Source organism: Phaseolus vulgaris, chromosome 4 (assembly GCF_051622355.1).
Source record: "Phaseolus vulgaris cultivar YP4 chromosome 4, ASM5162235v1, whole genome shotgun sequence".
In the NCBI taxonomy this organism is placed as follows: Eukaryota; Viridiplantae; Streptophyta; class Magnoliopsida; order Fabales; family Fabaceae; genus Phaseolus; species Phaseolus vulgaris.
In genome coordinates, this window is record NC_143501.1 from 7,723,841 (window position 1) to 7,734,972 (window position 11,132).

The following is an 11,132-nucleotide window of genomic DNA, read 5'->3' on the forward strand; positions in this document are numbered from 1 at the left end:
ATGTCTTTTGTATACGAGTTGAGGTTGTTGATCAAGAGTGATCAAATGCTTTGAAGAATTCAAATTGTGCTTTGAAGAATCCAAATCCTATGTGTTTGATGCAAGGCTGAGTTGCTGCTGTGTTTTAGGAGGGATCTGGGTAGTTTTATTTGTAATCCACTCCTTTGTTGAATCTAAAGCTAATGTGTTTTAAATCCTTTTTGAAATAAAGTGTTTTTCCAACTAAGTGAAAAACAACCTGTTGTTTTGTCGAATCAACCGGTTGTTTTACTCTTAGGAGTTTTTAAAAAGGTTGAAAATTGTTTAAGTTTGGTTGACTTAACTGCCAAACCAAACAATTGGTTGTTTCATGGTTTCAACCGATTGTTTCTTTGAAAATCTTAACATAATTCTGTTTTGGTGGTTGAATGTTCTTTAAATGATTTCCAATTGAATACGCTCCTTCTTTAAATGCTTTGACCAATCTTTGGAAAATATTAATAATTTGTTTATGTTTTCAAACATGTAAGAAAAACACATTTGAGTTTTTCAGTTGTGAAAGAGTTGATTCAAGATTTGAACATTCACATCAAAGCTTTGGGTTTTCTAAGAGAGTGGAATAAGATTGCATTTGTATTGATTTCAGATTGTTCTATAAACAAGTGTAATCTCTTCTCAACCTTCTGTATTTCTGGTGTTGTGTTGCCAAGGAGTGTTCTGTGCTCTTGAGGTGGTCAAGATCAATACTCTTGGTGTGTGATTTTCCAAAGTGAGTGTGTTTCTTGAAGGGTTCTAGGTCATTGCTTTGGTGGATTGTGTGTTGTAATCTAGTTTGATTACTTAGTGGATTACTCGGTGGTTTTCTGGGGACTAGATGTAGCTCTTGGTTTAAGAGTGAACCAGTATAAACTGTTGGTGTATCTTTCTCTTACCCTTAAACTCATTTAAATTATGTTTTTAGCTTTACTGGTATAAACAACCGATTGTTTCGCAGAATCAACCAATTGTTTTTATGTTGCTTTGCTGTTTTATTGCTCTTATTCTTGGCTAACTTGATTTCTGTTAAGGATTCATACAAAGAATTTTGTTAAACTTTAAAAAGATTTCAAAAACCTCCCTTAAACAATTCACCCCCCCTCTCATTTAAGGCCATATATTCTAACAATTGGCATCAAGAGCTTGGTACTTGAAAAATATTCAAGTTTGATCCTAAAATCTTTTTCTATGGCTGAAAAACTACCTTTTGGGGAGGGTGCCTCAATTAACAGGCCACCTCTATTCTGTGGTTTGAATTATCAATTTTGGAAAGTTAGAATGAAAATCTTTGTTGAATCTCTTGATAAAGGAATTTGGGATGCAATTGAAAATGGCCGTTTTATTCTGAAATTTGAAAAGGATGGATCTTCTATTGAAAAACCTTGGTCCCAATGGACTAATGCTGAAAATAAAAAGGCCAAGTTTGATTGCATTGCCAAAAATATCATAACCTCTGCTTTGAATTTGGATGAATTTTTCAGGATCTCACAATGTGCATCAACTAAGGAAATGTGGGATACTCTAGAAGTCACCCATGAAGGAACAAATGATGTGAGAGCTAGGAAACATACTCTAATACAAGAGTGTGAGATGTTTAGAATGCTCAAGGGAGAATCAATTATTGAAGTATAAAAGAGATTCACTCACATCATCAACCATCTAATGAGCCTTGGAAAAACCTTTGATAAAGAGGAGCTAAACATCAAGATTCTCAAGTGTCTTGATAGATCCTGGCAACCTAAGGTAACGACAATCTCTGAATCAAAGGACTTAACATCCTTGATTACAGCTTCCTTATTTGGTAAACTTAGAGAACATGAGTTGGAGATGAATATTCTCAATGTTCAAGAAAGTGAGGACAAACATGTAAGGAACATTGCCTTGAAAGCTGCCAAGCACAAGAAGAAGCAAGATTCAAGTGATGAAAGTGAGGAAGAAAATCTAAGCTTGCTGTCCAAAAAGTTCAACAAATTCTTGAAGAGAAATCGCAACAAAGAATCCAACAAAGAAAGGTATGGAAACAAGAAAACTAGTGATTTCAATTCTAACAATTATACTTGTTTTGGTTATGGTGAACAAGGGCATATAAAAGTTGATTGCCCAAATAAAGAAGGCAATGAAAAGAAGTCAAGAAATAAGGAAAAGAGAGGGAAATCAAAAAGAGCATATATTGCTTGGGATTAAAACGAAGTCTCCTCATCAACCTCCTCATCAAGTGAAGATGAAGAAGCCAATCTTTGTTTAATGGCAGAAGGAGATGATGATTCAAGCAGCTCAAGCAATGTAAGTTCTTGTGCTTCCTTAAGTGCTGAAAATTATAGCCAACTTCTTCAAGTTTTTAAAGAAACTCATGAAGAAGCTAACCGATTGGCTCTCTCAAACAACCGATTGAAAGGGTTGAATAACTGGCTTGAAAATATAGTGAAGACACTTGAAGAAGAATTGGAAAAGTCAAAAAATGATTTTGAAAATCTTGAAATGAATTGCAAAAACTCTTCTCATTTGTGTAACTCTAAAGTTTGTGAAAATTGTAAAACTCTTTAGAGTAAAGTCCACTACCTTGTAAAAACTGTGGATAAACTTTCAAAGGGTAAATCCAACTTTGAAACTGTCTTAGCATCCCAAAAATATGTTTTTGGAAAATCTGGTTTGGGGTTTTATCCTCAAAACAAGAAAAATGGGATTTCAAAGCCTTTTTCAAAAGTGCCAGAAAAACAACCGATTAAGAGATCGAAACAACTGGTTGTTACATGCTTTTATTGCATGAAAAGAGGCCACTCAGTTAGATTCTGTAAAATTAGGAAATATTTTCTTCCTAAAGGTATTTTACAATGGATTCCCAAAGGTTGTGAGGTTTCAAATGATAAAGATAAATCAAAAGGACCCACATTTGTAAGGGGACCAAATCTTGTTGCGTGAATTCATTATGATGCAGGGATACTATTGAAACATGAAGTTCTGAGTTATCTGATCAAGTCCTTGGAAGAAAAGAAGTATGATTGGAACTGAATTAAGGGTATGTACTAGTCCAAGATATCTTGAAAGGCAAAGAAGCATTCTTGATCATAAACAATGACTCATTGAAGGAACTTCATAACAAAAGGACAACACCTTCCCTATCTCTGCTTTTCAATTATAAATTCATATCAAATTCTTCATCTACATAAGAGAAATTGCATTTTTTTAAACTCTTCTCAGTTTCTGTTTAAAATACAAACTCTATTATTGTTGCAGAAAAATAACCGATTATTTTCTCGAAACAACCGTTTGTTTCTTCTCTGTCAGGACTGCATAAATAGATTTAATTTCTTTATGCATTTTATCTTTTGCAGATTCAAATCTTGATGAGTCTTTAAGTCAATAAAGTAGTCATGAAAGGTTGATTTGGTTCTGAAGGAAGTTACATGTTGTCATAATGGAATATATTCCATATCTTGGAAATTCAAGTGCCCTTATGTCTAGTCAAAGTCACATGTGCTGACCATGTGTTTTTCTGCTCTAAGCTGACGTCTTTTTCTGTGCAAAAGTTGGACCAGATTTCTTCCTTGAAGACTGAAACCCACTTCAACCAAAGGTTCAAAGAGGGATTCTGTTTTGCTATAAAACCCTCTGCAACTGTTTTCCTTCACAAAAACAACCCATTGGCTCATCTCTTGCTACATCTCTTTCTCTCCTTGTGTGTGTGCCTTTTTCTCATTCTGCTTTCATGGATTCCACTCCTCCTACATAAAAAAGGATTAAAACTAGGGTTGTGAGATCAGGAGGATGTCTTGAGGGCTGGTTTTCAGGAGATAATGAATTGATTGAGAAGTATCGCTTTGAAACAAGTAGAAAAGTGATAAACAACCCAAAAGTTGTCTCCTTTGATTGGTTGAAAAGCCAAAAGCTGGACAATGTGAGGAGGCTTCTCAAAGAACAACTGTTGAAGAGGTTCTTGGATATGAAAGGAAACATCTATCCGAATCTCATTCGGGTTTTCTACACCAACTTGAAATTTGAAGGTAACAATCTTGTTTCTCATGTCAAGGTTGTAGATATGGAGATCACTCATAAGGTGTGGGCTGCTGTGGCTGGCCTAAAGTATGTGGGGTTGAGAATCAACAAAGGGAACATTGGTGTGTTGGAAGACTTCAACATAATTCAATATTACAAAAGCTGTTTGAAGAATCCATATGCACAAGTAAGGACTTGTTCGGTTGGAGGGCTGAAATTAGATGAAAGGTTGTTGGCTCTCTTTGTCTCTTGGATTCTAACACCAAGAGGAAGCAATCATTATGTTCTAATTGAGGAAGATCTTGTCTACATCTACTACATTATGAACAAAGTCGAGATTAATTGGATTCATATCATCAAGGAGCATATGCAAAAGTCTATGAGGTTAAGTGATTATCATTACCCTTATGCTATCTTGATTTCTAAATTCTTACACTATTATGAAGTAAATCTTGAGGTTGAAACATCTGAGTTGGTGAAGTCAACATTTGAAGTGAACAATGGATCATTAAGCAAGATGGGTTTTACCAAGATTAATGGAAAATGGGTAAGTAAGGATGATGGACAAGGTAGTTCCTCAAGTGGTCTTCATGCTGAACATGGTGAAGAAGATCAAAAGGATGCTGAAGGTAATGATATGGAGCTTCCAGATGTAGCACAACCTGCAACTGATTTTGGTGTTGGGACAAGTGTTGGACATCAAGGAGATGGGACTCCTTCAATGACTTCCTTTGAGAGCTACATGGTGAATAGGCTATGTACCGTCCCGTACCCCGGGCATTGACAAAGTCAAGGTCAAAGTCAACGTCAGGGTCAAAGTCAACATGAGACATCGCCAAGATAAGGCGTCGCCAAGAGAAGGCGTCGCCAAGAGAGTAGGCGTCGCCAAGAGAGAAGGCGTCGCCAAGAGAGGGCGTCGCCAAGTGCATGGGGTCGCCAAGAGAAGGCGTCGCCAAGAGAGAAGGCGTCGCCAAGAGAGAAGGCGTCGCCAATTCACAATGTCAGCAGAGTCACCTCCCCGATACCCACAGGTAGGAAAGACTGTGGAGGGAGACGAGATCGTTTGGACCGCTGACAGGGCTGCTCCCCGATACCCATGGGTAGGAAAGACCATGGAGGGGGCAGCTCTGTGGGAAAGCCTCGGACCCTGATGACTAGGGGACAGTGATAAAGGCCATAGAGAAAGGTGGCTTAAAGGCCATAGAGAAAGGTGGCTTAAAGGCCATAGAGAAAGGTGGCTTAAAGGCCATAGAGAAAGGTGGCTTAAAGGCCATAGAGAAAGGTGGCTTAAAGGCCATAGAAAAAGGTGGCTTAAAGGCCATAGAGAAAGGTGGCTTAAAGGCCATAGAGATAGCGCTTGTGCGGAGCAACCTGACTTGTGAAGTACCCCTGCCGCCTCAGAGACGCCCTTGGGATAGATACGACTCGAGAGAAGGGTCACGCCTGGGGGCAGCCAGGTGCAGGGTGCGAGAGGAAGGTAGATACGCTCTCACAGTGTGTGACTAGAGACTTGGGGGCATGAGTTGGCACCCAAAAAGTCACCCCTTGCGCAGTTGCACTCCCAGATAGGAGGTCTCAGGCGAGGAAACACCCTCAGACCGGGTAATGGTGCTGAGAGACCCTCCACGTGTACAGTAGCCAAGTCAAAATAGTAACGCCAGTTTGACAGGTGCCAGGTAATTAAAGTGAGTTAAAGTGAGTTAATACGTTTCAATACAGTTTCCCTTTCGAGCATTCAGGTACTATAATGGCTCCCGAGCGTTTCGAACGTCTTAAATGCGCTACGTTTTCTAATTACGCGCTTTAATGAGTGCGTTACGTTTGTGAGTAAAGGCGCTTTAAGGCGCTTTAAATGCTTGGGTAGTTTAAATAGTGCAGAGAATGTTGGAAAAAGGGTTGGAACCTTCGACAAATTGAGGAGAAATTCTCTGGTTGCTTGCCCGTGCTGGAGGATTACGTACAAGTGACTGGAGAACATTTTTGCCTGAAGGGGACAACACACACACAGATACACAGTTTCTTTTACCACCTTCAGAGTGCCATACGCGGTGCTCAGATACGGAGGTGCTTAGTTTTGGTGTTTCTTGCTGGCTGACTTGAGCGTCGGAGTGCAAACGGCCGCTAGGGCGCCTCTTTGTCCTCTTTTTTGCAGGAATTCACAGGCAATCAGTGGGAAGGAGTCCTTAGCTGACGGTTGAGGTCGCGCACGAAGACGTCCCGGTCAACCGGACGGAACAGGCTAGATGGCTTTGCGGAAAATCAAAGGAATCTTCATGATCTTTGTGTTTCAAACTTTTAGAACTTTGATAATAGATTCCAAAGCATGGATACAAGGTTTCAAATGCTTGATGAACAAATTGAAGCTGTTCAAAATCAAATTTTTGAGCTGCAGTATGGAAAGGAAGACTGAAAAAAAAACAATCGGTTAATTTGTCGAAACAACCGATTGTTAAGCTTGTCTGTCAAGGATTTATTGTTTTCTATCTTTGTATTTCCTTATTCTGAACTATTCTGTCTTATCTCTTCTTAAAGTCTATTTGTGAAGACAAATAGGGGGAGAATATTTGGTTTTGTGTTCCAAACTCTGATCTGTTTGAATGTTGTTTAAATTATGTTGCTACTGCTGCTGTTTTTAACTTGGTTTTTGGCTGGTTTTTCTGCTCTAAGGTTTATGCAGAAAACCAGTTAATGTGCTATTCTAACTTGCTGTTAAAGATGCTCTGGTTTGCATAAGTTTTGCTTTGCAGGTGCTGCTTCTGATTCAAACAAAGACTAACACAAGCAACAAGGGATTTGTCTTCATCAAGAGTGGTCAAGTGCTTTGAAGAATTCAAATTGTGCTTTGAAGAATCCAAATCCTATGTGTTTGATGCAAGGCTGAGTTGCTGCTGTGTTTTGGGAGGGATCTGGGTAGTTTCATTTGTAATCCACTCCTTTGTTGAATCTAAAGCTAAATGTGTTTTAAATCCTTTTTGAAATAAAGTGTTTTTCCAACTAAGTGAAAAACAACCTGTTGTTTTGTCGAATCAACCGGTTGTTTTACTCTTAGGAGTTTTTAAAAAGGTTGAAAATTGTTTAAGTTTGGTTGACTTAACTGCCAAACCAAACAATTGGTTGTTTCATGGTTTCAACCGATTGTTTCTTTGAAAATCTTAACAAAATTATGTTTTGGTGGTTGAATGTGCTTTAAATGATTTCCAATTGATTACGCTCCTTCATTAAATGCTTTGACCAATCTTTGGAAAATATAAATAGTTTGTTTATGTTTTCAAACATGTAAGAAAAACGAATTTGAGTTTTTCAGTTGTGAAAGAGTTGATTCAAGATTTGAACATTCACATCAAAGCTTTGGGTTTTCTAAGAGGGTGGAATAGGATTGCATTTGTATTGATTTCAGATTGTTCTGTAAACAAGTGTAATCTCTTCTCAACCTTCTGTATTTCTGGTGTGGTGTTGCCAATGAGTGTTATGTGCTCTTGAGGTGGTCAAGATCAATACTCTTGGTGGATTGTGTGTTGTAATCTGGTTTTATTACTTAGTGGATTACCTAGTGGTTTTCTGGGGATTGGATGTAGCTCTTAGTTTAAGAGTGAACCAGTATAAACTGTTGGTGTATCTTTCTCTTACCCTTAAACTCATTTAAATTATGTTTTTAGCTTTACCGGTATAAACAACCGATTGTTTCGCATAAACAACTGATTATTTTTCTGTTGCTTTGCTGTTTTATTGATCTTATTATTGGCTAACCTGATTTTTGTTCTGGATTTATACAAAGAATTTTGTTAAATTTCAAAAAGATTTCAAAAACCTCCCTTAAACAATTCACCCCGTCTCGTTTAAGGCCATATATTCTAATAGAGGTATCCCTGAAATACCTCATATTTATTCATTCGTTTTTTGTTGATAAAAAAAATTATGCTACCAAAATAAGATGAACAACATTTCATCTTCCATTCTCATATTCGCGCTTAAGTGTTTTCTAGTAACAAAGAACCTCTCCAAACCTTTATGAAAAACCATCTACTTAATTGCAATTCTCATGTAAATATAGGTGGACTCAAGCTTGAAGGTATATACACGCATTTATGTATGCACAAACTTAGTTGGTAAAAAGGACTTCAATCTCTAATCACTCTTAACCATAACAAAAGAAATAAATATGTTAACAATTAATATTTATCAGTAAAAAAAGCCAAATTAATTACTTTCATTAATCTTAATAAATGATTTTTTGGTATCTTAGAGTAAAAAAATTAAATAAATATATAATAATACCTTTATAAAATAATTTCACACCATGAAACCAAAAAAAATTGATTTTGAAAACATCAAACTTTCTTTATAAATTAATATGTAGTGACTCCAAATATTATCACGATATTTGTGATTTTTACTTCATTATAAAATGAAAAATAATTCGTTAAGCAATGTCCATGTATAAATGGCCATTTAGATTTGTTTTTTCTTATTACTCATGGGAACGTCTTATTTGTTTTATTTTCTCAAAAAGACGACATGTTTGTATATTTATTTTTTCAATTTTTATAAAACGAAAGAAAACCAAAATTATTGTTAAAACTGATAATATGAAATTCAAATGTTAAATTTAAAAATAAGAAGTAAATTCAAATAAATAGATTATATATTTATATATTATAGAGAAGTCACTCACTTAATTAATGCATTTCAAATAACTCAAACTTTAAATTGAATTTAAAAAATAAAAACTAAATAATAATTCAAGTCAATGTTCACGCATTGAAGAATGTCGACTTTTTCTAAAATTTAAAAAAGGAACACTAGTACATACTTTGGTAGGTAAACTTCGTTAAACAAATGTAAATACAAAACAAGTTGCAACATTGATAACAGTTTTATACTTTCATATGGCTATACTCAAAAAGCACATTATGTCATTGCGATGCAAAATTTGATTACAATGTGTTACAAATATAGTAAGTTTTTTAGTGTTCTAGGGTTCAACATAGCTAAGAAAAAAAAAGTACAACATGAAATTGAAAAATCACATTTTTAATATTTGTAGGAGAAAATTCTAATAACTATTCATAAACCATAAACCACTTAGGGGAAAACAAGAAAAAAATTAACTATTTATTCCTATAGTTGGAAAAAGATTTTCCTTATAAACTATTAGCTGACATATTATACCATGTGCATTGACATCAAGCTTCTCAACCAAGTGGGTCCTTAAGTCAAGCCAAGCTAGTTTACCGTCAGTTGTTCTGAAGAGTATATTTCTCATATTCCCTTTTCCAATAGGACGCGGAAGGTAAAGTAAGGGTCCAAGAGTGACGAGTTTAGTCCATGTTTCCTTCTTACCAATTTCAGCCAAAATTGATATGCAAAATGTAGTTGTATCGTAATAGTTTGATATCAAAGCAATTGAACCATTTAAGAGAAATAAATGACAATTCCTCAAATCAATATCAAAATTACTATATATTTCTAAGGGTATATCGACAGGGGGTAAGGGAGTTATAAACCATTCATCATTGCTTAAGTCAAACGATACCAAATATGTTTTTTCAGGTTCATCATAACTTTCCCGCCAGTTACCCAACCAATGACACATCCCCTCTAAGTAGAATTTATCAAGTTCTTCACACCTTGGATAAATATATATATCAGATTTAGGTTTCCTCCAAGAATTACTTCTTAGGCTATAAATCTCCCACGGTCCATGAATATCCCATTCTTCATAATAGCGGGTATCCTCTGTATGAAAACTTGGAAAAAGATATAATTGTCTAATTACCTTATAATCATCTCTAGCACAATCATAGCCAAATCCAACATAATTAAACTGAGGGTCCATAGAATCTGGTATATACTCAATTGGACTGAGAGGGATGATCTTAAATTCACCACTAGATGGATTCCATAAATACATAGTGCCTAATTCGTATGGGTAGAGGCAAAGAAATCCATTAATGCTAGAAGAACCCAAAGTAAAATATCCAGAACAATGACCCTTTGGCCAATTTACTTTTTCCATATTTTGAAATGACCTACCAGAAAGTGAAAATAAGGAGGACTTATACGGTTGATCGAGGCATAGAAGGAGAGATGTATCGTCATAGTAAGAATGTTGGTTAGATATGAAATTATTACGAAAGAGCTCCATGAAATTAGAATTTTCAAGCAAGAGAGCCCATGATTTGTGTAGGCATCCATATCTCTTAAGAGATTTCAAAGGTAGTTTGAAAAGAATGGAGAATGCAAGATCATCTGGTAAGTGATTCCCAAGCTTTTGAGCCACAAATTTATTGTACATCTCTTGGTTACGCAGCTAAATGTTAATGAGTTGCCAATGGTCTTTGTTGTTCTCACTCCAAAGGTAAATGGGATGGGTAATAAGTTGGCAATGTTTGCTAATAAGATTCTTTATGGTGGTCTCTTGCAAGTACTCCAACTGTTGACAATAATAAGTGAGCAAAAGAAATAACATAAAATATGGGAATGAATTAGCTTATGTACCTGATTGTCCTTAAGGAAGAGGGTGATTTTGGTTCCCCTTGGGACTTGTTGGGCTTTAATATCCTTGGTAACAATGAAAGAGGCACTAGGTTGAGATTCCAAAATATATTGGTCATGGTCATTATGCTTAGAGGTGAGGATAACCTTCTCAGCAACCAGATAAGCAGAGTAGAAGCCAATACCCAAATGATCGACCAAATCTAAAATAAACACATATGTCACATACTAGAATTAATGAGCGTGGAATGAAAATGAAAGTTGAACATCACCACCTACCTACCCATTTTGGTCATGCCAATACCATTGTCAATGATAGAAAGTGTTTTGTTAACCTTGTGAGGGATCAATGTAATAATTAATTCATCATTTAAAACGCTATTGTTCAGGAGCCTCTCAAATTTAATTTTATCCAAAGCCTGTGCATGCATACATTAATCAATAACGATTAAAAAAAGAAATGTAAAAATAACATATCAAATTTAATCGACAACTTACGTTAGATGCATTGTTGATGAGTACGCGAAGGAAGATTTCTTCGTTCGAATAGAAAGTTTTCTTCATCAATCGCAACACCTCGCTCATCTCACCCTTCAATACTAATGTCTCATCATTCGTCATTGCAATTG

At 36.0% G+C, this 11,132-nt stretch overlaps 1 protein-coding gene across 1 annotated transcript; it reads right to left on the reverse strand.

Annotated features, from left to right (window-relative positions):
- Nucleotides 1–9,112: 9,112 nt before the first annotated feature.
- Nucleotides 9,113–10,303, reverse strand: LOC137838213 (putative F-box protein At3g16210). Its single transcript, XM_068647469.2, has one exon. It carries the CDS (start codon nucleotides 10,301–10,303, stop codon nucleotides 9,113–9,115), a length of 1,191 nt encoding a protein of 396 aa, XP_068503570.2.
- Nucleotides 10,304–11,132: the final 829 nt, after the last annotated feature.

Bases quoted from the DNA above. Each gene is read 5' to 3' on its own strand.
- LOC137838213 (XM_068647469.2), bottom strand. From the start codon at position 10,303: ATGTACAATAAATTTGTGGCTCAAAAGCTTGGGAATCACTTACCAGAT.